This window comes from Pipistrellus kuhlii, unplaced genomic scaffold, assembly GCF_014108245.1.
Source record: "Pipistrellus kuhlii isolate mPipKuh1 unplaced genomic scaffold, mPipKuh1.p scaffold_m20_p_91, whole genome shotgun sequence".
Lineage (NCBI taxonomy): Eukaryota > Metazoa > Chordata > Mammalia > Chiroptera > Vespertilionidae > Pipistrellus > Pipistrellus kuhlii.
The window spans coordinates 566464-592776 of record NW_023425597.1 but is presented as its reverse complement, the minus strand read 5'-3'; the positions used below and the strand labels follow the sequence as shown (position 1 = coordinate 592776).

The 26313-nt window shown below is 65.1% G+C and overlaps 1 protein-coding gene across 2 annotated transcripts in view; it reads right to left on the bottom strand.

Moving 5' to 3' along the window:
* KCNQ1 (potassium voltage-gated channel subfamily Q member 1) overlaps positions 1-26313 on the bottom strand; it is a 190498-nt gene that overhangs the window by 125831 nt on the left and 38354 nt on the right. For both annotated transcript variants that reach the window (XM_045578218.1, XM_045578219.1), the window contains 5 exons: positions 26129-26269; positions 22381-22491; positions 20686-20781; positions 20297-20425; positions 19525-19669 (listed from right to left, as the gene is read on the bottom strand). In XM_045578218.1, the coding sequence (XP_045434174.1) occupies positions 19525-19669; positions 20297-20425; positions 20686-20781; positions 22381-22491; positions 26129-26269 (622 nt within the window). The remainder of the gene's footprint in view (positions 1-19524; positions 19670-20296; positions 20426-20685; positions 20782-22380; positions 22492-26128; positions 26270-26313) is intronic.

Sequence of the window (26313 nt, the reverse complement as noted above, 5' to 3'; positions counted from 1 at the left end):
CCCCTCCCGTCCCTCCAGGCTGGCACAGCGCCCCCTGCCCCCGGGGATCAGCAGAAGCTGCTCCTGTCCTTCCAAGTAAAGCCCCTTCCCTCGCGCCCAGACGCCCCCTCCCCGCGGATCCTGCCCGGGAATGAGCCCCCTCCCCGGGCATCCGGACAGCTGCAGCTCGGCCTGCGTGACATTGCTGAGCCCCGGCCCCCATCAGCTGCCCGCCCGGCTCAGACCCCGAGCCAGCGGGCCTGCCACCACCTGTGCCTCCACTCAGGGGCGGGAAGGAAGGGGCACGGGCAGAGGACCGAAAGCCATTCCCACGCCAGCTGCCAGGAGTGGGCGAGGGGGCGAAAGCGAATCCACAGCTGGCACAGGGGCCCCTCACAGAATACCTTGCCCGGGGACACCTGCTGTTTGTGCCTGTCCCGCCGCCAGGCCCGGCTGTGGGAGCACCCCTCCCCTGGGGCTGCACCCTTCCCTGTTCCCGCTGGACCGGCACCCATGCTGCCCCCACAGGGCACTGGGGCCCAGCCTGGCCGTCCAGGCAGAGGGTGTGGGGCTCGGACAGCCCCTGACCCCGGCAGCAATGTTGGAGAGAATGATGGCCCTGTTCTGGGGTTGGCTGAGTCCCCATTTCCTTCCCTTCTGCCCCTGTTGGAAAATGGCCGCCTGGGGACAGCCTCAGGGCAATGGGGAGAGGGAGGTGGAGGTAGACAAGAGAGGGAACATGGGGGCAGGAGGGGGAACAGGGGCAGAGGAATGAGGGAACAGCAGGAGAGCAAGGGGATGGGGGGAGACAAGAGAACGAGGGAGCGGGGCAGGAGAAGGGAACAGAGCAGAGCAAGGGGCAGGAGAGAGAACATGGGGGAGAGCAAGGGGCAGGAGAGAGAACATGGGGGACAGGAGAGGGAGGGAAGGGAGGCAAGGGGGAAACGGCGGGTGTGGGGGAGACATGAGGAGGGGAGCAGGCTAAGGAGAGGGCCCCAGCCCGGGGTCCAGCTGCGCGGGAACAGCTGGGCCCAGATGTGCAGCCAGAAAGCGTCCCTTTGTGCTGCGCTGGCTCCAGCTTGTTACCCAGAGGCCTCGGGAATGTGTGACAGACGGGCGTGGCCCGGGTCCAGGCTGGGCCGGGGTCGGGGTTACACACAGCTGAACCCGCACATTTCCTGGCTGGGCTCGGAGGGGCGCGAGGAGGGGGAGCTGGCAGCAGAGGAGCTGGGGAGCGGGCCCCTCAAGCTGCTGGCGTCGCTCGGGCGGCCCTCCCCTCCCTCCCTCCCCCTGGGGCCCTCCCACCCTGTGAGGTGATGCTTGGAGCAGACCGTGGGACACGCTGCGTGTCACGTCCCATCCAGCCATGCAGAGAGCACGTTCCACATGAGTGGGGCGGCGAGGCAGCCATCACCGGCGACCTGGGAGTCCTGGCCAGGCCCATGGAGGACACCAGGGTCTCCACACCACGATGGGGCTCCGAGGGCCCTGCCCCTCACAGCGAGACACACACACACACGGGAGGGAGGGGAGCGGGTCTGTGGGGCCCAGGGTGAGGCCGGGCAGCGGGGTGCCGGACCTGGGGAGGAAGTGTGGCAGGAGCCATGCAGCCTGCCACGCACGGCGGCGGCGACCTGGGGGTCTGCGCCAGGAAGTCGGTGCCTGGGCCCCCCAACTGCCGGCCCTGCCTCCCCACAGCCGCGGCCCCAGGAAGCGCTCACACACAATGGAATCTGGGTTAAGCGGCTCCTCCAAGAGCTGAGCTCACAGGACATTCCCAAGAAGCCCCTGGAGAGGTGGGAGGGCGTTGCTGGGCCTGGGACGGGGAAACAAAAGAGTGGCCTTGGTTTTGGAGGCGAAGTTACGGAGGGAGAAAGCAATGCCTCTAATCTAATTAGGGGCGATCTTTTCACCTCCGTCCCGCGCGGGGAGCCTGCCAGGCCCTGCCGCAGCAATCGGGGCAATTAGGGCGGGAGGAGCCGCGGAGACGCTGCAGATGTTCGCGGAGTGCTTGGCGGGGAACGAGCTGCAGGCCGGTTCCCAGCATCCGGCCCAGGCCTGGCTACCAGACCCAGACATCTGCTCGGCCCCCCTCCCAGGCCCCGGGGTGCACGGGCCCTTCCCAGGCTGCCTCCCAGCCCAGCCAGATCCGGGCCCCAAGGTCCCCCAACACCCCCCCCCTCCCCAGCCAGAGCCTGGACGCAGCCAGAGCCCCCCCTCCCAGCAGGGGGAGGCTTCGTGTCAAAATTCTGTTCACAACGCTGTCAGGCAGTCAGCTGGCCCACGCCCCTGGCCGGGCCTGCGGGGCAGGCAGAGGCCGGGGGCTCCAAGGGGAGCGCGGTGCCGAGGTCCTGGCCCCTCCCCATGCATGGGCGCCACGTCCACAAGATACCCAGCGGACCCGGAGGAGGCGTGGCAGGAGCAATGCAGCCTCCCACGCACAGCGGCGGCGACCTGGGGGTCTGCACCAGGAAGTCAACGCCCGGGCCCCCCAACAGGCCGGCCTGGCCTCCCCAGGCTGCGTGGCTTTGTCCCCACCCATCAGCCCCTTCCTGGGGCGGGGGCCCGGCTGTTGGGAGGGGTGCCGGATGATCGGGGTGAGGGTGATGGTGCAGGGAAGGGCCTGCTCAGCACAGGGGTGTGGGGTGCCGGTCCCTGGCTATGGGGACACGAGGCCCAGCAGGACTGGCTCGGGGACATAGGAGAACAAGCTGTCCCTGTTCTCTGGGGCACAGGCCGCATGGCTCCTCACTCCCTCCCTCTGTGCTGAGGGTGCCTTGCCTCGGACCTGCCAGATGCCCTGGGTGCACCCCTGGCCTCCGTGGCCTGGCCTCACAGGGACGCGGTTACACAGTGAGGCCCCCGGCGCAGCGCTTGGCGGACACAGACACGCCTGGCCCCTCGGCAGAGGCCTGAGCCTTCCCCGCGGCCGCGACGGGCTCTTCCTCAGCCCCAATCTGCACGCGGCCCCACGCCGGCTCTGCATCCGGAAAGCTGGCCGAGGGGGACAGGAAGCCGGGGCACAGCGGTGCATGGCGCCCTGCCTCCAGAGCTCCCGGCAGCGGGGGAGAGCCAAGGGGAGGGGTGAGGCGGCAGCGGGCAGCAAGCATGGCAGCGGAGGGGGCTGGAGGGAAGGCAGGAAGCTGCGAAGTCCAGGAAGCTGACCGGACCGTGATGGGGCGGATCACACTGCCCCGTCCCAGGCAGGACTTGGGAAGCCTCCCGCGGGTTTAGGGGACAACCGCAGGCTCGCCCTGCCTCCAGGTTTCCATCACCCCTTTCCCTCCCCCCAAAGCATGAATCTGACAGGAGGGCAAATAAAGCTGCTCATGCACACAGCCCACAGCACAGACACATGCAGGACCACACATGCCTGGAGGGGGGCGAGCCGGGTGCCCGCGCCCGAGCCACCTGCCTGTGCCAGCCTCCGCCCGAGCGTGCGGCGTCCGAGCGTGAGGAGAGTGAGCGCGTGCCTTGGAGGGCCGTCCCTGCAGGAAGCGTGGGGAAGTAGGGCGGAACCGGCGCCAGCAGGACCAGGAAGCAGCCAGAGGTTGCAGCCACCGGCTGGGAGGCAGCCACGCCACACGGGCAGCCCCACGGCCTTCCTGCCAGCCCTCCGACTCCCCCTGCCGCGGCTCAGTGCCCTCATGTCCCGTGTGGAGCCCTGGCCCCGGGCTCAGGAGCCAGCAGAGCCGTCTCAAAGGTGTGTGTCTGTCCGGGATAATCTGGGGGTGGCCTAGAGGCCTGACACCAGTTGATTGCCATGGATTCACCCAGGGCAGCAAGCGTCCCTGTCCCTAGCACTGCAGGGGCGGGAGGGCCATCAGCGGGCCCTGGGCAGGGTGCACGTTCAGAATCATGCTAAGACTCCACGCATCACCTGTGGCCGACCTCCACGCCCACCTCCATCAGCAAGTGGAGGCTGAGACAGGTTTGCCCGCAGACTGGCCAGATCTGACGGGGTTGCCTCAGCACTGGCTGATGTGCAACGATGGGCAATTCTCACTCTCCACCCCTCCTCTCTCCTGATGCCCCAGAAAGTCTCCGTCAGAGGACGCCCTGGAATTCAACCGGGAGAAGCTGACTTCGAGAACATGGATCTCACGGAAATAGGAGTCACTGAACCAGCAGTTGCAGCTCACAACAAGAAAAACCTACTGGGGTCAAACCGTTTTTGGCTCAGTGGATAGAGCATCGGTCTGCGGACTGGAAGGTCCCAGGTTCAATTCCGGTCAAGGGCATGTACATTGGTTGCAGGCACTTCCCCGGTAGGGGGCATGCAGGAGGCAGCTGGCCGATGTTTATCTCATCGATGTTTCTAGCTCTCTATCCCTCTCCCTTCCTCTCTGTAAAAAATCAATAAATATATATTTAAAAAGAAAAAAGGGAAACCTACTGGGGACAGGAGAGAATCTGGTGTTTGGAGTTATTACACTTACTATCATCTCAATAAAAAATGCAGAATGTATGAGCCATTCACAGAAGAAATGGACAAACAGTCCCGGCGGAAGTACGGACCTTGAACTTCCTGGACAAAGACTTTAAATCAGCTTTTAAAAATAGGGTCAAAGAAAATAAGGAAGAACTGAAGGGAACCAGGAGGACAAGTGGAGACTATCCACAGAGAAGTAGAGGTTATAAAAGGGAATTATGCAAATTTTGAAACGAAAGTATAATAACGGACGTAGAGAACTCACTTGGGTTTTATTAGCATTCGTGAATGGGGAGAAGAATCTGGACCTGAAGCTAGTTCAATTTACACGATCCGGTATGAGGGGCAGAAAGAAAGGATAACATACAGCTGCTCAAATGCCATACCCTCAAATATGCCAACACATCCATAGTGGGAGCCCCAGAAGGCAAAGCGTGGGGGGGTTGGAGGAGCAGGAAGAACATTTGAGGAATAACTGCTGACATTCCCCTGGGCTGGATGGAAAACAGGGCGCTGCCCCTCCAAGGATTGATGACTTCCAGGAGACCGATTGCAATCACCTTGTTGGAAGATAGAGCCATGACCAGCGTGAGCGTGACTCATTGCACATGGGACACTCCAGGCTTTGCGTTGGGAAGCACGTAGGCAGAGAAGGCTCGTGACTGGCTTTGGAAAGTGCTAGGGAGGAGAAACTAAAGAATTCCATGTCTCACAAGGTTATCTTTCAAGAATGAAGGAAAAAATTACGACATCCCCAGGTGACCATCGCCAAGGGACTCTAGGATGAGTGGACTGGCCCTGCACAAAGGTAAGGGGAAGGCCAGCCCAAGGTCACTCAGAGGCACACAAAACAAAGAGTTCCAGCCACAGGCCACTACCCAGCTCAGCAGGAAGCCAGCATGACCTCAGTTTCGGCCCATAACCTTCCTTGTTCCCTGTACGACTTAGAAGACAGATGCATCAAACAGTGCTTACACATCCATGCTGCTGGCAGTCTGGTGCATAAAAATGCAACGTGAATGATTACATGAGGGGCTGGAGCCCTAGCGGAGCCAGTTTGCTATTGAAGCGAAGCAGGTAGGAGTTAAAACTAGGTTTCGAATAAATCTAGGATGTCAAAAGCCACTACCTGGAATACACACAGAGTTGAGAAGAGAATCACTATTGGGCACTATTCAAAAAATCATTTCCACATGCGAGAAGGCAGCAGAGGAGGAAATGAGGAGTACAACCCACAAAAAAGCACAAGACACGCAAAAAACGGGGCAAGATGCTCTAAGTCCTTACCAGTAATTACTTTAAATGTAAATGGGGTATGTTTTCCAACGAAAACAGAAATGGGCCGAGTGGATTAAGGAAGTCTCGGACCCACCCTGTCCACCACCTGCTCATGCCAGGCCCCGGGACACAGGCTCGGAGGGACAGCCGGGGGGTGGTTGCCCTTGCAAGCCTTCCTCACCAAGGCGCTGGGAGGCTACATGGACATCGGGGAACTCGGTTCAGTAAAACATGGTAACGGGAGAGAAAGGGCGGCTGATAAAAGGATCCATTTACTCATAACATTTACATGTAACAACAGAGCCCCCAAATATTGACAGAATTGGAGGGAGAAAAAGTCCAACAGTTGGGCACGTCAACACTCCACACTCAACTGTGGATGGAACGGCCAGACGAAGTCAACGAGGAAGCAGGAGACAGAACGGCTGTAAACCACCCAGAACTCACACGTGTGGGACCCTCCGCCCGGCGGCAGCACACACACCCGTCTCCAGTGCCTGTGAATGTTTTCCAGGGAAGCTCCCCTTCGGCCAGAAAGCAGTGCGTTTTTAGAAACTAAAACCATACAAAGGATCTTCTCCAACCAAAATGGAATGAGGCTGGAAATCAATATTAGAAGGAAAACTAGAGTTACAAGTATGTGGGAAGTAACACACGCTCTGAAGATGAGTGGGGCAAAGAAGACATCACAGAAGACATTTAAAGGTGACTTGGAATAAAGGAAAACGAAAACCACATACCCAGACTTACCAGGCGCAGGGAAAGTGGTGCTTGCACGGCTCCACATCCCCATAGGAGAGGAGAGAGGACTAGGATAGAACAGAGTCCAGAGCACCAGAAGTGGGTTATTGTAAAAGATAAACGAAAATCGGCAAACTTTCACCCAGGCCAGTGTTCGGCAAACTCGTTAGCCAACAGAGCCAAATACCAAAGTTACAACGATTGGAATTTCTTTTGAGAGCTACTTTTTTTAAAACAAAGTTCTTCTAACGCCACTTCAACATAGACTCGCCCAGGCCGCGGTCTTTTGTGGAAGAGCCACACGCAAGGGGCCAAAGAGCCGCATGTGGCTCATGAGCTGCGGTTCGCCGACCACGGATATAGGGCGACTGACTAAGCAAAAACAAGAGGCGATGCAAATAAGGAAGGTCCTAACCCGGAGCACGGACATTACAATGGACTCACAGGAATAAAACAATACTGTCAAAGAATACTACAACTGTACGACCATCAGCCACCCAGCCTGGGTGGAACAGACACATTCTTGGTGACACGTGAACTGCAGAAACCGCCTTCAGAAACAGGTTCTGCACTGAGATCTGGTGAGGAATTTCCATCCATTTTCAAGCAGCTCTGAGGGGACAGAAGTCCCACCTCTGGTGAAAGACCCCAACAATTACGGAAGCATTCGTCCGAGTCTGGGCAGGACAGAGCAGCGGAGACATGTTGCTGCTCATGAAGTCACCATTCCTGACAACAACGCCCGATGAGCCCACCGCCTGACGACAGCCCGGCCCCGGCAGCCCCTGCCGAGCCCCCGCCTCCAGGACACGCCAGCGTGCCCGCGCTCCTGGCACAGTCAGAGGCCCCTGCGTGGTGACCAAGAGGGGTTAGTTCGGAAGTGGAAGGGCTGTTCACCACAAACAGGACCTTCTCTGTAGACACAGAGGAAGCATCGGACCACCTTCCAGCACAGAAACACACAGTGAAGGACGGGAGGGAGCCCGTGTGACAGCGGTCCGAGAAGCCCGCCGCCCGCCTCGCCTCCCCGAGCGGAACCAGAGGAGGACGCCCACGGGCACCGGGCCTCTCGCAGGCCCTGGGAGCTTCTGCCGGGCAATTAGGTGGAGGGGCCGAGCCCGAAGGAGAAGGAAGGTCCTTTGTGTGCAGGTGAAGGGCTCCCGTGCACAGAAAAGCCGGGGCAGCCACAAAGGAGCCACTAGAGCTAACGAGCAACCAGCAGCGCCAGGCACCTGCGTGACGCACAAAAACCGTTTGTGTTTCTCCGAGGCCGGGACGGGGACAATGGGCTCCAAGCACAATCCCAGGGAGAAGAAAGGACCAAGGAACGCAGTTAGCGTGGAGGGGAGGCCCCTCTCCGCCGGAGGTGAAGACCGGACAGACAAAGCCGCCGTCCGGCCATCGCCCGCCCCCTCAGGCAGGAGCAGAGCCCCCAGCGGCCTGAGTGCCCACGGCCATGTTCGCAGCCGTGGAGACATGGACCCTGGGATGCTTATGGACTTGGAGGGGGGGTGGGGGAGGGAAGGGGCTCCAAGTCACTGGAATGACTGGAAAGCACCAAGCTGGGACTCACACTTCCCGGTTCCGAAGCTTCCACAGAGCTGAGCATCTCAGCCATGTGGCCCCGGCGTCAGGACAGACACATGGACAGAAACCACCGGGATCGAGGAAAGAGCCTGAGACCCACCCTCAAGCACAGTCGGTGGGTTTCCAACGAGGGAGCCCAGGCCACACACGGGGGAGCGCACTGCCTCTTCATGGCCGTCCAGGCAAAGGGAGGGAGGCGGGCACTCACTCCACAGAGAAAAGTGGCCTCAGAGGCCTGAGCATCGGCTCAAACCACCGCCCACAGAGGAGACTGGCTCGCTCACCGTGACCTCGCCGCGCTGTACATCGCGGGATCTGGGGGCCCCGTGGCCGCACCTAAGGCCACTGAACAGTGGCTCGGAAACAATCCATCTCGTTACGCGCTCACTTAGAAAATGGGGCCCAGGAGCCCTAAGAGTGTCACAGACAAAGGTCCAGCAGTAAGGGTCAGCATGGCAACCCCGTCGGCTCCATGCGGTGCCAGTACCTGTGACAAGGGAGGGCGAAGGGACGGACGGCAGGGGCAGCCCCTTGTCCCTCGGGGGAGGCGCGGGCGCGGAGAGAAGGGGCCGCAAGAAAGGCGAAGAGGGAGAGAGCGGGGAGTGAGAATCCCGTGGGACCTCAAGACAAAGACACCCACTCCTTCCCCGCCCCCGCCCCCGCCCCAGAGGAGAGAAGCTGCGGGGACGGGCGGGGGAGGACCCGACGGAGGAGTGCTGACCTGGAGCTTGGCACCTGCCATGCGTAGGACCTCAGCGAGCAGGCAGAGCACATGCTCACCACTGCTGTGGGGGCACCGCGGAAGGGCACGCTCCTCCTGCCAATCACAGTCCCCAGGCACCGCCCACGGCACCAGGGACAGTATTCTGACGGCGAAACGCCCTCCGCCTGACCAGTGGTGAAGACACAGAGACAGAAACGAGCCGAGAAATAAGAACGTGAATGCAACAGGCGACGGAGACAGAGGAAAGGCCCGAGAACAGCCGAGATCACGAAGATACGAGAGAGACCCAGATCGCGGGTCCACGTGGCCAGGGAGGGAGGGAAAAGAACGGGAAGGTGTCAGACCGCCTAGAGAAGTCCGTTCCGTGAACGAGCAGAGGCTCGCTCACACCGAGGCCCCGCAGCACGAGGACACAGATCTGAAACGCCGGCACAGCACCTCGTGGTCAGACCACCCGACTTTCCCGCGGAGACACGGGGCCTCCCGGGGGAAGCAGGAGTAACTGATGACACGCGAGCTTCACGCTGACTGCGGGCCGGACAGAAACAGCGCCGGGCAGGGGACCGTGGGACGGTCTTCAGGATACTGAAGGACATAGAAACCGACGGGTGACTTGGCCTCCACTCAGTGTGGAGGGCCAGAGAGACTGCTCACAGAGGCCCAGGGGATGCGCCCACAGGCCTTGTGAAGAATGTACTGGGAGCTCTGCAGAGCGGTGGGGACAGTCTTTGTACTTCACCCAGAGTGGGGAGGCCCCGGACGGAGTCGTGGCTGAGGAACAATATCGGGACGGCATAGGTCCTGGCGAAGCGGGAGGAAGCCAGACCCGGAGAGGAAGGGGCGGGAGGAAGCACCACTCTCCACGGCACAGGAGGGCGACGTGCACGCATCCCAGGAACACGCAGTCACGCGTGGCCACCCAGCATCCACCGAGAAGTAAATAAAACGAATGAACGAAGCACGATCACGAAGCCAGAGGGGACACGGGCTCACGTCCGTAAGTGCCTCACACACAAGAACGCGGCTGAGGAGGCAGCGCCAGCGAGGGCCTGGCACCACGGAAGGAGTGTGATGATCCGGGCACTGCCTGCCACAGGTGATCACGTCACAAAATGAAAACCAAACATCACTCGTGAACACACGGGCACACATACGTGCCTCCTACACACATTCACACGGGGCAGTGAGTGAACTCAATCCACGCAGTAAAAAGCAGCCAGACCCCGCGACGGGGACGGGGACGGGGACGGCTGGCCAGGTGCACGGAAACATCCAGAACGCAGGGGTCATGGCGCCAACGGCAGGGAAGGAGCTTGGTGCTAAAAGCAGTGAATGAGGCGAATAGGAGACTTTATAACGACGGCCCGAAGCCACGGCTCGTAACGCGGGGAACCACTGTGAGCCACCAGCAAACACCGCAGCAGCCGCTCAGCTGGGACGCCGACGCCAGGAGGGCCACGCGGCAGACGCAGCAGGCGAAGCGGCCAGCACAAAGGTCTGTGAGCGGCACGGGTTGCGAGCAGCCTGCGGAGCCCCCCCTCCCTCGGTGCACAGGAGGACCGCGTGGGAGCACTGGGAGAGGTGACGAGGGCAGAACCGGAGCGGAGACCCGTTTGAAACATCAGGACCATGGTACCTGGGGTCGGACACGAACAGAGCCCTCTCGGGAGCGCAGAGGCAGCACCGCCTTGCAGGAGAGACACTGGGCAGAGCCTCTGGCTGGGAGGGAGCACGGACTTCACAACGGCGGCGCCCGCGCCTCCGGGAAAAGGGAAAACACGCGACATGGGTGCCTTCCGTGCAGGAAGCTGACCTCGTCAGACATTAAGAGCCTGAACACACTCATTCCCCAAAAATATAAATAAATAAAAACCGAACAAGGAGCGGCGCAGGAGCCGCCCTCAGACAGACGGCGCCACGGCCGGTGGCTGCAGGCTCAGCCCGGCCTCTGCGGTCAGAAGTGCGCTCCCGGGCGGGCGGCGAGGCTGCCCAGCACCGAGCACGGTGGGCGGGGAGCCCCGCTCTGAGCACGTGCGCACCGATACCCCTACGTGACGGGGAGAGCGCGGAGAGGAGAGGGAGGCCGCCATGGTTCCCGAACGCGAGGCAAACCTCTGCCAGCTCTCCCAGACTCACGGGTTTAAGAAGAAGCACGATCACCCCCAAGAGCTCATCCACAGCCCCCCAGACCCCCGTGCCCTGCCTGCTGCGGAGGAAGGCCCCCCCATGTGACTGCAGCCCAGAGGCCAGGAGCGAGCCGTCCCTCGACAGCAGGCACATGCAAACCACCCCGTGCACCCTGCACGGTGACGAGACTCTGGTGCGGGAAGAACGGCTTTGTGGCTGCCCCGCTGCGCACCTCCCACGCCCTGCGGGAGCGAGAGGCCGCCGTGCCGGAGACGCCGGCTCCACGGGGCGGCAGCTAAGAGGGTGATTCACCGTCGTGGCCCTTCCACGTTTGCAGTTTCTCTCAGCAAAGTCCAGATGCCATTTTTTCGCTATCAGATCAACACGAACCCCAGGTCTCGCTGACATTCCTGTGGCTGCCTGCGTGCGGTCCCGCTGCCCCGGGAACGCGAGGCCCCGTCCCTGCGGAGTGGAATGCGCAGCATGAACAGAACTGAGGCTGTTTGTCCTCCGACCCGCAGGCCCGGCTCTAGGAATTCACCTCAGGGAGGTGCCTCCAAACATGTGCAGAAAATAAACACCCATGGCTAAAAAAATACGAAGTCCCCCAGGTTACCAGCCCAGCCTGACCTGCGAGGATGAAACATCAGAGGGGCCGGCCCGGCCACAGGAACGGCCACGCTCGCACACGTGCACACGTACAGGCACGCTCACACCAGGGAACACCCCCCCCCCCCCGCCCCCCAGGAAGAGCAGCCGCTGGAGGGAAGGGAGTGAACTCCGTGAGCGGACACAGCGTGGGTCTGGGGGCACGCCGGGCACTTCTAGAACAAACACCATGGTGGTAACAAGCGAGGGCGATGGGAAAGCGATCACATGGGTGGTCAAGGACACACGGAGCCTCAAGGATACACAGGCAGGAGCACGGACGTCAGTTACCCCCAGGGCCAGGCCGGGCGGGCTCTACTGGGCTCAGCCAGGCTCAGCCCTCAGACCCTCCCTGTGTAGTCAGACGGACGTGGGCCCGTGTTCTAGACACTGAGCCACCCCATCTCTCCCTGGACGCTGTGAGGCCTGCACAGCAGGAAGGACTGGTGCAGAGAGACCCGTGTGCTGCCGGGACTCGACCTCTGACCTTTGCACAGTCCCTCGGTACACGGTCGGGCCCTGACTCCGGCCTCAAACAAACCTCTGAGCCGTCTGTCTGAGCACGAGCCGGCTAACCCGGCGGCGATGGAGGAAGCCAGGCCTAAACATGCACAGAGGAGGGCCTAAGCCCTCGGCCGACACGTCGGCGGCCGCCCGCGCGGGAGACGGACTGCAGAAGCCTGAAGGGCCGTGAACTTGGTCTAAACAAGCTTCCCAAGCGCAGAGCGTCCACGAAGGAGAAAAGTCAGAGAACGCCAGGACAGCGGAAGTCCTGAGGAAGGAATCACTGAGAAACGGTTAAAATAATAGTAATAATAATAGAAAACGATAGGAAAAAATAGCAAAGTTTCAAAACATAGGAGGGACCTGACATGCACAAATATGCCACCGATGTGTTTCCATTCTGTACACGAGGCCCCCAGGGCCCTCAGGAATGCCAGCAATTCGCTGTGAAGCTCACACGGCCCTGGGGCACCCCACGCCGGAGCCCCGGGCTGCGCCCTCCGCTCAGCCCAGCAGGCGAGGCCCAACCGCAGGGGCACGTGTCACGCCGGCGACGCCTCAGAAAAGACAAGAACAACTAAAGTCACTCAAAAGGAGGGAATCAGCGGGGAGCAGCGACCTGTCCCCCCGAAGGCCGAGGGTTCCATTCCCGGAGAGGCCCTCGCCCGGGGGGCGGGTCCCATCCCCGGTAGGGCGTGGATGGAGGCAGCCGGCTGGCGTTTCTCTCTCACATAAAAACGTCCATCCCAGGAGGAGGGCGAAGACAACGAGCGCTCAGGGAACACTTCACACAACGTCACCTACGTCACGCGGACGACCTGGACTGGACGGGCCGGTCAGAAAGCACTGTCGGCAGCGCGCACGCGCGCACGTGCGCACACGCATGCGCGCAGCGAGAAGCCGGAACTACGCACGCGCGCACGCACGCAGCGAGAAGCCGGTGTTGTGCGGCCCGGGCCTCGCGAGAAGTCCCGCTAGTGATTTGAAGGTTCCTGCTCGCTTCCTCCCTGGCTGCTGGGAGGTCTGGCCTCCGTTGTAATGTAAGCGACACGGGACCATCTGGACCGGAAGTTCCTGGCCGGCCCTGGCGGAAGCACATGCTCCCCGAGGCCCCTCTCCCGGGGCCGGGGCCGGAACTCGGGGCAGAAGTTTGGGGGAAACGGACCAAAGGCACATGTCCAGGCTGCCGGGACCCTCGGTGCCGAACCAGATCCTGCCCGGCACGCACCAGCCACACGCCCAGAGCGCCTTGTCCCCGCCCCTCCCCATGGGATGGAGTGCCCCCGGCGGGGCACGGGCCCTGGCATTTCCACGGGCCACCAGCAGCCCAGAAGTGGGGGCGCCTCTGCGTCTGGGGTGCCCTTGGCCTAAATGTATCAGGGGGATGTTTGCACAGCCCCGGGGACATGCTGAAACCACTGAACTGCACACTTTAAATGGGCAAATTACACCTGAATGAAGCTGTTAACCGCAACAAACGAAGAATCGGAGGGACATTCAGGATCCGGGTGAGGCGGGGACTCTGAGAAGCACACGGCGTCACGCGGCTGACGCTAAGGCTCCAGGTGCCTGGCAGGAAACCTCAGCTGGGCCGCCGCCGAGGGGGGGACCCTTTGAAATGTCAATGCCGCAGAGACGGAGCCGAGCCGGCCCGGCTTAGACGGGGATCAGGAGGCCTGGGGGTGGAAGGCGACCCGGCCCCGGGCTGGATCCACAGGGGAGGCCGTCGCCATGCCAACGGGCGGGGACAGGTGAGGGTCGGGGGTCGGGTTAGCACTCCCTGCTGAGAGGGAGCGCGGTGCTCCTGTATTTTTCAGCAAACACAGCACAGCTGTTTGGGTCCATGTCCTCTCCGAACACCAGGGTTCGGGGTGCACAGACGGGTCTGTGGGGAAGCAGTGGGGTCAGGGGTCACCGTGAGTGAAGCACATCTGATCTCATTCTCCGGGTTCAGCATTTTTCCTGAGAAACCGTGCACCCCAAATCCCCAAACCCTGCCTGGCGGTGTGGCTCCGTGGCTGAGCGTTGACCCATGAACCTGGAGGTCAGGGTTGGATTCCCGGGCAGGGCATGTGCCCAGGTTGCCGGCTCCATCCCCAGTGTGGGGCGTGCAGGAGGCAGCCGATCCATGGTTCTCTCTCATCATTGATGCTTCTCTCTCCCTCTCCCTTTCTTCCTCTCTGAAGTCAGTAACAATAAACCCTGGGGTATCTGTTTATTCAGTGATGCCTGGACACAGGTTAGTTGTCATAACCTGGGGGGGAGGGGAGGTGTTGCTGGGACCCTGATGGGCTCGCAATGCTGCCGAACAGCCTACGACCCACCAGCAGCCCCTTAGCAACGGCTGACGTGGTCCCAAACATCGCTGGTGCCTGCAGGGGCCTCGCCCATGGGCTGAGAGACAAGACTATGGATGGCGTGGGGGAGCCAGGGAGGGCCTCACCCGGTGTGACTGGGGTCCCCGTGCAAAGAGGGGACAGGACACACACACACACACACACACACACACACACGACTGGGGTCCCCGTGCGAAGAGAGGACAGGACACACACACACACAGGGGCCGCGTGTGGACACAGGGGCGGGCCTCAGGAGGACCCATTGGTGAGCCGGGTCTCAGGCCCCAGCCTCCATCCCGTCGGGATGGCCTGAGCAAACGTGTGCGTCCGGGAAATCGTCCCCGAAACACACGGACGTGTCGCAGGGACGCGGGCGCATGAAGGCGCCTAGAAAACTGCCCGGATCCAGGCGCCGAGGGGGTTTGCCGCCACCGAGTGCGGCGCCGGGCACAGAGGGAACCGTAACCGCGAGATGCCTTTGGAAGGACTCCCAGGCAGCGGACAAAGCCTCGCTCTCTGTGAAGTCAAAGGAAGGACAAAGCCGAAACTGGTGTGGCTCAGTGGATAGAGTGTCGGCCTGCGGACTGAAGGGTCCCGGGTTCGATTTTGATCTAGGGCATGTACATTGGTTGCTGGCACATCCCCAGTCGGGGGTGTGCAGGAGGCAGCTGGTTGATGTTTCTCTCTCATCGATGTTTCTAACTCTGTTCCTCTCTCTTCCTCTGTGAAAAAAAAAAGAATATATTTTAAAAAATAAAGGAAGGAAAAGCTCTGGGAAGAGGGGCCTGACCAACGGAAGGCCACACTGGGGAAGACCGAGAAGAACCAAACTGTTTGGAACGAGCGGCTCCCGTGTGCGTGGAGGGACGCCACACGGTCACGGAACGGGGGGGAGGGGGGGCCCACATGCCGACAGCGTGTCCCACTGCCCCGTGCATTTGGAATCGAATGCCGAGCCCTCGTTCGATCACGTGCGTGCAGTTCATCGCGTCCGTGAGCCCTGGGACGGCTCAGAGGGAGGCCCCGGCAGACGGAGGACAGCCCCACTGCAGAGTGAGGCGTGTGAGCTACACACTCTCCCCGCGAGCCAGTCACATCGGAAACAAATGACAGCGATAAAACGCGGACTTCTTGGCCGTTAAGAAAACATCTCTTAAAAGAACCTCAGATCAAAGAGGAAAATCAAAACACAGAATAAAAGCTGCCGAGAAAGCCATGAACAGGGACGTGTTCCAGGGTGAGCTCTGTGTCACAGCTAATGCTGCAGCCAGAGGAGAACGGATGGCCTGGGGTGCCTTTTGGAAGGAAGACTTTCCATAAAAGAACGGAGAGTCACTCGGAATTAAGTCTGCAGGGAGGACGGCGTTACCCAGGAGGAGGGGGAGAGGAAACAAGGCGAAAGAGGCGGCGTTCTGGCAGGCCGAATGCCCGATGAAGCAAACCTCTCCTGAGTTTGGTGCGGTTTTCTTTTCTTAAATAAAAGCAAAGCAGTAAAGCTCGGAGGAGGGGAAAGAGAGGCAACAGCCACAGAGGAACATAAAATCATCCAGAGGAAACGTGTGTCTACCATGTGGTGACACCGAACCCTGAGGAACGGGACCACAAGGAGTGAATTACCCAGAGGTGCGGCGAGCCGATCGGGGCAAAATCCGTAAACCGGGCGAAGAGAGACCGTGGCCCTTGAAGCCGGGCTGGGCTCTGGCCCCGGGACTGACCTCTTCCTCACTTCGGGGGGGCGGCTCCCCGTCCTCCGTCTGTCCTGGGGCACAGGGGCAGGCCCCCTTCTGTCAGCACCCACTCGGCATGCCTGACGACGGGGCCTTGATCCTCCAGCCCTGAGCACTGTCATTTTGGGGGTCAGACAACAGGGGCGCCCTTCCCCAGGCAGAGGGGACAGTGCAGAGTGGACGGACTAGCAAGGCGGGCGTGACGGAGGGGGGAGGCTGGCTCACGCCTGCTGTTTAATACACGCACACACATGCACACGTGCACACACACATGTACACACACACGTCGGTGTCTGGGTAACAGACCCCTGAGCGGACGTGCGCTCCGGCGGGCTCGGAGGACGCCTGAGCCTGTGACGCCCACGGAAGCGGCCTGTCCCTCTCGGGGAGCCGCGTCCGCACGCACACCGGTTCCCACAGGAGCGCGGAGCCCACCCACGGGCGCTCTCAGATGCCTGCTATTGAGCCATCAGATAAGCCAGGCATCCAGCGCCTTAATTTGTATTTCCCTTATCGTAATGCGGCTTATCAGCGCCTTTTCATCCCCAAGACTGATTGGTATTTCCTTTCCTGGGAACGGCTTCTCGCCGACGTGAGCCTCCCAATGATTTACGGGAGTGTGCGGCGCGATAACGCGCCGCTGCGCCATTCCCAGACCAGGTCTGGCTGTTTGCTCGCTGCAAGACGTTTTCCTTTGTGTGTTTCTCCCCGTGGGCAGACGGACCCGCCGTGAGCTGCGTGTGTGTTCGAAGGATACAATCTGGTCACTGTCGACGCACGACGAGACCGTTGCCACAGTCAAGGTCACGGTCGTACCACCCTCACCCCCAACCCCCGCTCGGGAGTCCTGTGTCTGTGTCCCGTGGACGCCTCCCCAAAACCGTCCCCAGGCCCCCATCCCTAGGCGGCCACTGAGCGTGTCCCTCTACGGCGGTCTGCGTGTCCTGGGTCTTACAGAGGTAAAGTAGGACAGTGTGTGCTCTCTTTTTTTTTTGGCCTGGCTTTTCTCACTCCTAATTACTCGGAGCCCTCTCACTGCTCAGCCAGTCAGAGCAGGTCCTGATTCACCAAGGTTGTGTGTCTGACCCCCCGTCAGGGCACATACAAGAATCAGTCAATGAATGAATGCGTCAATACATGAAACAAACCTCTCCCCCCTTCTCTCATCAATAAAAAATAATGGTTACTACTTTGAGTTTCACCCAGGCTACTATAAACATTAATAGTTTATTCCTTTAAAAATATATATATATATTTGTATTGATGTCAGAGAGAAAGGGAGAGGGGGAGAGAGAGAGAGAGAGAGAGACACATCAGTGATGGAGAATCACTGATCGGCTGCCTCCTGCACGCCCCGCCCAGGGGACCGAGCCCACAACCTAGGCCTGTGCCCTTGACCGGGACCCTTCAGTCCGCAGGCCGGCGCTCTGCCCACTGAGCCACGCCAGCAGGGCCAGGGAGAGTGTGTTGCTTTGTTCCTGAGCTGCACAGATTTAAGGAAGTGTTCAAAGCTGCCGGCCTGTGCGTTTCCCGTTTTCCTAAAACCACCACGAGCTCCGTACGGGGTGGGGGCACGCGTCTCCTCGCCCCCCGGCCGGCCAAGTGCGGGAGGGGGTGGCGTCCGCCTGACCTCCCGTCCGCCCGCCCACGGTGCACCTGTCGGCCGTGGGACGGAGCCGGGGCCGCCCCTGCCCGCATGCCAGGCCCTCCACGCCAGGCCCCGGGCGGCCCTCGGGGTGAGGCTGGCCGCGGGGGCTGCGACGGGACAGCCTCACCAGGGAAGAGGACGGCCGTGCGGAGCCGCTCGCCAGGCGCCGACCTCCGGGCACGGCGCCTCATCAGCATGCGGCGGGCGCGCCTCGCCCAGCAACGCGGCTGAATGGACCCAGCGCCGGCCCGCAGTTGGTGACGGGGAGGCCTCTCCCGGCCCGACCTGCCCATTAGCATCCGCAGAAAAGCCCCCATTTGCATCCCGACAATGGCCCTGCCCCAGCCCCGCCGCGGGCACCGGGCATCTGTGGGCACAATCGTCCTTTGTGCCCGCCCCGGCTCACCGGAGCCACAGCCAGAGGCACGTGATGTGCCCGGCTCCCACGGTGGTGCCCTCCCCCGGCCCCCGGCCCCCAGCGCGCCGCCCGCCTCCTGCAGCGACGGTCACGAGGCACAGAGGACACAGCCGGTCCTCTGCCCGAGAGCCAGTGCTGGTGGCCGGCCCCGGTGCCCGTGGGTGCGGAGGGTGGAAGACGGGCTCGCCACGCTGGGACGATGGCCCGTGGGTCCCAGGACCCGCCCGTGAGGGGAGGGGGCCTGGGAGGGACAGCGAGCGGAGTGCCTGGTGCCAGCCCCTGGTAGGGGTCCGTATTGGGGGCACCCCTCTCCTGACCGGGGCACCAGCCACCATATGACTCAGGCGCCCCGGAGCCTGGAGTCCAGGACAGAACGGGGGTTCCCGGGGGGGTGCAGGGGGCAGGCCTCCTGCAGGGACTCTGCGCCCTGCTTGAAGCAGGGACAGGGCTCTGAGGCGACGTCGGGCCCGGGGACCCTGAGCCCACCAGACAGTAGGGTCCTGGGACGGCGGGTTTCGGGGACGGCGGGGACAGCGGGGTCCGGGGGCGGGCGGTGTGGCGCGGGGGGGGCGGGGCCCGGGGACCCTGAGCCCACCGGACGGCGGGGTGCGGGGGCGGCGGGGCGCGGGGGCGGCCGGGCCCAGGGACCCTGAGCCCACCGGACGGTGGGGACAGCGGGGTCCGGGGGCGGGCGGTGTGGCGCGGGGGTGGTGGGGCCCGGGAACCCTGAGCCCACCGGACGGCGGGGCGCGGGGGCGGCGGGGCGGGCGGTGTGGCGCGGGGGCGGCTGGGCCGGGGGACCCTGAGCCCACCGGACGGCGGGGCGCGGGGGCGGCGGGGCGCGGGGCAGAGTGGGCAGGGGCGCGGGGGCGGCGGGGCGAGGGGCAGAGTGGGCAGGGGCGCGGGGGCGGCGGGGTTCGGGGGCGGCCGGGCCCAGGGACCCTGAGCCCACCGGACGGCGGGGCGCGGGGGCGGCTGGGCCCGGGGACCCTGAGCCCACCGGACGGCGGGGTGCGGGGGCGGCGGGGCGCGGGGGCGGCCGGGCCCAGGGACCCTGAGCCCACCGGACGGCGGGGCGCGGGGGCGGCGGGGCGCGGGGCAGAGTGGGCAGGGGCGCGGGGGCGGCGGGGTGCGGGGGCGGCGGGGCGCGGGGGCGGCCGGGCCCAGGGACCCTGAGCCCACCGGACGGCGGGGCGCGGGGGGCGGCGGGGCGAGGGGCAGAGTGGGCAGGGGCGCGGGGGCGGGGGGGTGCGGGGGCGGCGGGGCGCGGGGGCGGCCGGGCCCAGGGACCCTGAGCCCACCGGACGGCGGGGCGCGGGGGCGGCGGGGCGCGGGGCAGAGTGGGCAGGGGTGTGCGCGGGGCGGGGCTCACCGGCGCTGTCGTAGCCATCCACGGAGAAGGGGTCCAGCCGCCGCTCCTCCGCGGCGAGCTCGCACGTGATCTGAGGGACGGAGAGCGTCTTCTCTCCCAGGCTCAGCCCATTGTCCTTGTCCGGCTTGAACTTTTTCCTCTTCACCTGAGACCACCACCACAAAACCAGACGATGACCTGGTGGTTCCCGGGCGTCTCCCGCAGCCTTTCCACCCACAGGCCGGGTCCCAGCACCCCCACCCGCAGGGCCCGGCCCACCACCCCCCACCCACAGGGCCCAGCCCACCACCCCCCACCCGCAGGGCCCGGCCCCAGCACCCCACACCCACAGGGCCCGGCCCCAGCACCCCCACCCGCAGGGCCTGGCCCAGCCTCAGCCTGAGAGCTCACGGCCGGGGCAGGTGGACAGGCGGAGGCAGAGGCAGACGCGGGGCCTGGGGACGGGGCTGGGGCCCCGGAGGCTCGAGCGCGTGAGGGGGTCTGCGGGGCCGGCCCAGGCGCCCGGAGGCCGTGCCCGGGGGAGGAGGGGCGTGGGGCCTGGGGAGGAGGTTCCGGCCGAGGGACCGGGCGCAGAGGCCGCAGAGGGAGCTGGACGCCGAGGCGGGTCCCCTGGGAGGGCCTGGGCCCAGGGGGACCCTCCACTGCAGCCAAGCCTGCCCGGAGCCCCCCGCTATCCCGGCTGTGACTCAGCCCAACGCCGGGCCCCTCCCGGCCTCTCCCACTGCTGTCCGCCTGGGCCCCGCTGGCCTGTCCCGGGGTGGGGGGGGGGTACCATGGCCGACTTCTTGGGCCGGGGGCTGGGGGAGAGCAGCGCATGGCTGTGGCCGCGGGGCAGCTTCCGCACGTAGATCTTCCAGGTGGCGGAGTCGGGGTTCTCAGCCGCGTAGCACCTCCAGGCCGTCTGCAGCCGGGGAGAGGCTGTCATTGCCGAGCCGTGGGGGGGGGGCTGCCGAAGCTGCAGCCGATCCTGCCGTGCCCCCGCCCCCACCGCGGGCAGCGGGGCCTCCCTCCCGGCCCTCGCCCCAGCCCCCCGGGCGGCGGGCAGCACACGCCCGCACCGGGGGCCGAGGCCCAGCCCGGAGGCCGTGGCTGGGTGCTCCGGGGCCTGGGGCTGCCTCTCCCTGAGCCCGGCCCAACCCCTGGCCGAGGGCAGGCCCTCACCTGGATGAGCGAGGCCGCCGCCGGGATCTGCCGGTTGAAGTGCTTCTGCCGCTGCTTCTGCTGCACCTTCAGGGCGAAGCCGGAGCCGAGGATCCCCTGGGGGAGATGGTGCTCAGCCCCTCGGCCCAGGCTGCCGGCCGGCACGGCCCACGTGGTGCCGCCCAGGCAGGGGGTGGCCGGCGGAGGAGGACCCTCTGCACCCGGGAGGCTGACGGGGGGACCAGCCTCACGCAGGGAGACCCCCGGGCAGAGGGTCCAGGCGCCCGGGACATGCACACCCAGCACTGCACTGTGGCTGTGACCGTGCGCTTCAGTACAGTATCCACAGCTCACACGCAATGTGTGCGCACCACACACACACACACACACACACACGGGACACGGGTACAGACACCACACGTGCGGGTGCAAAGCACGTGCAAATGCATACGATGCATGCACCCGTGACACACACACATCCCACATGCATACCCACACGGTCACACAGCACACCGTGTGCGCACACACACGCAGAGCGCGCCTGACTCACCCTGGGCCACATTCACCCCTGGCTGTGGTCTGGGAGGGACGTGGGCCCCTCCCAGGCCACAGCGCAGGGCACGTGCTCCCTCCCCGGGGAACCACAGGGCAGCTGCTGTTGGGGTTCACCCTACCCCTTGGGGCGGAATAAGCAGGCTGCCCCCCAGTGTGCAGGGAACGGCCCTCTCGGCTGCCTCTCCACAGGGGCCCGGCAGGAAGCTGGGCGTCTCGTGTCTTCTCCAAAAGCAGTCTGCTAAGCAGGACCCTGCGCACAGCGGGGACGCTGCTCACAGTGGGGCCTGCTCACAGTGGGGCCTGCTCACAGTGGGGCCTGCTCACAGTGGGGCCTGCTCACAGTGGGACCTGCTCACAGTGGGACCTGCTCACAGTGGGGATTCTGCTCACAGTGGGACCTGCTCACAGTGGGACCTGCTCACAGTGGGACCTGCTCACAGCGGGGACGCTGCTCACAGTGGGGATTCTGCTCACAGTGGGACCTGCTCACAGCGGGGACGCTGCTCACAGTGGGACCTGCTCACAGTGGGACCTGCTCACAGTGGGGCCTGCTCACAGTGGGACCTGCTCACAGTGGGACCTGCTCACAGCGGGGACGCTGCTCACAGTGGGGATTCTGCTCACAGTGGGACCTGCTCACAGCGGGGACGCTGCTCACAGTGGGACCTGCTCACAGTGGGACCTGCTCACAGCGGGGACGCTGCTCACAGTGGGGATTCTGCTCACAGTGGGACCTGCTCACAGCGGGGACGCTGCTCACAGTGGGACCTGCTCACAGTGGGACCTGCTCACAGTGGGACCTGCTCACAGTGGGGATTCTGCTCACAGTGGGACCTGCTCACAGTGGGGATTCTGTTCACAGTGGGACCTGCTCACAGTGGGGATTCTGCTCACAGTGGGACCTGCTCACAGTGGGGATTCTGCTCACAGTGGGGATTCTGCTCACAGTGGGACCTGCTCACAGTGGGGATTCTGCTCACAGTGGGGATTCTGCTCACAGTGGGACCTGCTCACAGTGGGGATTCTGCTCACAGTGGGACCTGCTCTAGTGGGACCTGCTCACAGTGGGACCTGCTCACAGTGGGGATTCTGCTCACAGTGGGACCTGCTCACAGTGGGACCTGCTGGCCTGGAGCCTGGGGGAGGCTGGTGAGCACCTACCGCTGGGAGCGCGAAGAATGAGATGGCGAAGACGGAGAAGCAGGAGGCGATGGTCTTCCCGACCCACGTCTGGGGCACCTTGTCCCCGTAGCCGATGGTGGTGACTGTGACCTGGGAGGCGGGAGGGGCAGTGGTCAGCGCCGAGGCCCCAGAATCCGGGCACGGGCATCTGCCCCCTAAACCACCTCCACCCCACGAGCAGGGGCAGGCGGTCTCTGCCGGACTCCTCGTGTGCTGCCCTACTAAGCGCTCTGCACACAATGGGGTCCTGCCCGGCCGGTGCATGCGGGGTGGGCGGGATCTCCACCATGTGAGCTGCTCCTGGGCCCTCGCTGGGTGGCACGGCTGGCGCCGACGGGAACCGGGCCGCGCGGACACCAGGCCTCCGCCTCCTGCCCACGCCCCCTCACCCCGGGGGCTGTCCCAGGCCACCTACTGAGCACGGCCCCCGACAGGATGACACCACTTCCTGACGCCACCAGCACCACATGTTTCTGTCCGTTCCTCCCCGAGATGCTGCCGCAGCCCGTCCCCCTCCCGTCTGGGGCCTCCGTCCCTGGCTGCGGAGGGACAGTGGGGCTGGGGCTGGGGCTCCAGCGTGAGCGGACGGGACGTGCTATGGGGACTCTGGAGCCACTGGCCCGGCCCCGAGCTGCCCACTGAGTCTGGGAACCCCAGGGCCTGGCTTGAGCCTGGGCAGGGATCTCGGGGACGAGGTGGCAGGGGTGGGGGCACCCACACCTGGGCACAAGGCTCGGGGTGCCCCGAAACTCAGGAAACATCACAAAAACATAACACGGCCTTCGAAATGACCAAAACCCCAGCAAAAGCCCACAGGGCGGGAGGCCGGGAGGGAGGGCAGCGGAGGGGTGGGGCGAGGGGCACAGAGAGCCCCCGCCCCCTGCAGGCCCCCCAGGCCAGCCAGCACAGCCGGGGTCCCCGGGCCGGGTCCCCAGCCCCCACGGAGAGCCGGCCGGTCACAGACCCGCTTTGTCAGGTTAACGAGGTCCCGCCCAAGGAAACGCGGAGCGGCTGTTTGTTTTTCCGGAGCCGCAGACCAGGCGGCTCAGGAGCGGCCCCGCCGCCCCCGGCTCGCCCCCACCCCGCCCCCACCCCGCGGCGGCCAGAATGCCGAGCGGCAGGTCCGCGGGCCCGGCAGCCGCTCCAGGGCCGCGTCCTCCCACGAGCCCCTGCTGCTCCCTTCCCTCTCGGAGGACGGGACGCGAGGGCCCCACGCGCTCTGCTGAGGCCGCCCTCCTGGGCCGAACCCGGACCCGCTGGCACGCCACGGGCTGACACGTCCGGGAATGGCACGGCCATCTTCCCGGGGGCGGGGGGCCCAGAGCAGGGCCCCCAGGGCTCCCACGGTGGCATGGCCCCTCGCGAACTGGCACCGGTGCCCTGAGCGAGGGGAACGGAGGCCGGGGCGGCTCTGAGCCCAGCGCCCCCGCGGGGAAGTGGCCTCTGGGCGTGACCGAGGCCGCCCAGCCCCGGACGCCACGCCCGGAGGCCAGGAAGGCACACCGCGGCTCGCGAGCCACAGGCGGCTCTCTGGCCCCTGGAGGGCGGCTCTTCCACAAAACACGAGTCTGTGTTGAAGACGTGGCGTTAGAAGAAGTTGAAGTTTAAAAATTTTGGCTCTCCGAAGAAATGTCAGTCGCCGTCTGTGGATCTGTGGCTCCGTGGACGAATGAGTTTGCCGACCACGGCCCAGAGGGTGGGGCCGGGCTGCCACCCCGGGGACCAGGGGCCTCCAAACCCCAGCTCCCAGGAGGTCCTGGCACCGGCCCCGCCAGGGCTCCTGTGTGCGTGTCTGGGGGCCCGGTCCTCACCCAGGCGCCCACTCGGCCCAGCGCCCTCTGACCCCTGCCCCCCGCCCCCCGCCAGGCCGGAGCCACAGCAGCAGCGAGGAGGGCGGGACGGGAGTCGGGCCGGGAAATGGCGGCCCAGAGGGGGCGGCTGCCTGCTTCCAGGCCGGACTCTAAATTTAGATCCGGGAAAACAGAGGCCGGCGGCTCCGACCGGAGACCCTGCTCGGAACAGAGGCCGAGTGTGAGAGCCGCCACCGCCGCCGGCGCGAACAAACACCCGTTCTGTTCCCGGCGAAGGAGAAGGCCCCACCTCCCACCTGCGGCCGGCGGGGCCGCACGCGGGGGCACTCACCACAGGGCGTCCCCACCTCAGGGGGGACGGGGCCCAGCCACGGAGCCAGCCCCTCGCTGCGGTGGGAACTGGGGACAGCCTCCGGGACAGCCCGGAGGCCACACCCCACTGCCCGGTGCCAGGCAGAGGCCCCGAGGCACCGGCTCCTTCACTCATCCATCCGATCACCCAGCAGCCACCAGGCTGCCGGCCCGCGGGGCGCTCCCAGCCTCCCGCGGGCTCCGGCTGCAGAGGAGACGCAGCGTGCAGCACCCCCCAGGCCCCGGCGCCCCGTCTTGGGTCTGCCCCCCACGACTCAGCAGCTGGTCTGGCTCCTGGGCGGCCCCAGCCTGCAGATCAGAAGTGGCCTGGCCGGGGACCTGGCCTGTCCGGGGTCCGGGGTCCGGGATCCGGGGCCCGGGGTCCGGGGGCCTCACCCCCATGGGGTCGGAGCCCCCGTCTCTCAGGGCTGGGCGGTGGGGGGGGGGGCGGCACGGCCGGGGGGTGGGTGGGGAACACACAGCCGGGACACAGGAAACCGACGCAGAGCAACTGCGGCCACAGGCGCCCTAGCCGGAGCCCCCGCCGGCAGCCTGTCTGTCCGGGACGCCAGGAGCTCAGCCCATAACTCAGCCGGGGCTCGGACAGCTGCGGGCGGCCGCTGTGAATGGGGCCGTGCCCCGCCGGGCGTCAGGGCCAGGCGGCCGGGCCGGGCCGGGGGACAATGCCGGGCCAGGGCCACGGCCCGGGGGCTGCAGCTGGCGGCGGCCGGGGCACCGGTGCCAAGCCGGCACAAAGGGGCCGTTCTCCCGGCCGGCCGCGGCGGATGTTTGCACAGGTGTGGGAGTGGGCGCGCCGCGGTGCCGAGGGCGGGGGAGCCGGGAGGGAGGGGGCGGCACCGAGCCCGGAGCCCGGAGCCCGGCGCCCGGAGCCCGGCCGGCCGAGCCTCCGCCTTCGCCGCGTGCTGCTGGCCCCGGGCGCCCTCCGCCCCTCTCCGGGCCGGTGCCCCTCTGCCCACCACGGGCCAGCTCGCCGCCGAGGGCGAGGCCCACCAGACCCAGGCCCGGGGGGCACAGACCCGTGCCCGCCCAGAGCGGGGTCAGTGCCCTCGCCTTCGCCGAGCAGCCTGGCCTGTTGGAAGCTTCCAGAAAACACAGACTCGCCCGGCGTCAGGAGCTCTGTCTGGGAGCCCGGCCTCGTGGGTGGGGACCCGGGGGCGGCTGCCCTCTACCCCCCCTTCTGAGAGGGGCGCCCGATGGGGGGAGCCTGGCTAGAGGGGCCTCCTTCCTGGGAGGAGAAGCATGTGGGGCTGGCACAGGCCCTGCCCTGCCCTGTGCCCCTGGGACCGGTGTGTCTCCCGAGCCCGAGCCCACCGCCTGCCGGCTGCCACCCTCTCGTCTCCCTGGTCCCAGCACCGGGCACCCCCGGCCCCAGCTCAGGGCTCCCGCTCGGCCACTCGCCGCCCAGGCCGGGAGCTCGCGCAGCCCAGCGGCCGTGCCGGGGAAGGGCGTGGACTCGCTGTGGACCGGCTGTGGGGCCGGAGTCCGGAGAGACCAGGCCCGGGGCGGGGAGCCCCCACCCAGCCCGCCCGCGAGGCCCCACTTACCACGCCCCACCACAGGGCGTCGGCGTAGCTGCCGAACTCCACACGGCCCGCCTCGTTCACAGCGTCCTTCTCGGCCAGGTACACGAAGTAGGAGGAGAAGATGAGGCCCAGGAAGCCGATGTACAGGGTGGTGATCAGCTCCTGGGGGGAGGGCGGCTCAGCGGGCGGCGCGGGAGGCGGCGGGC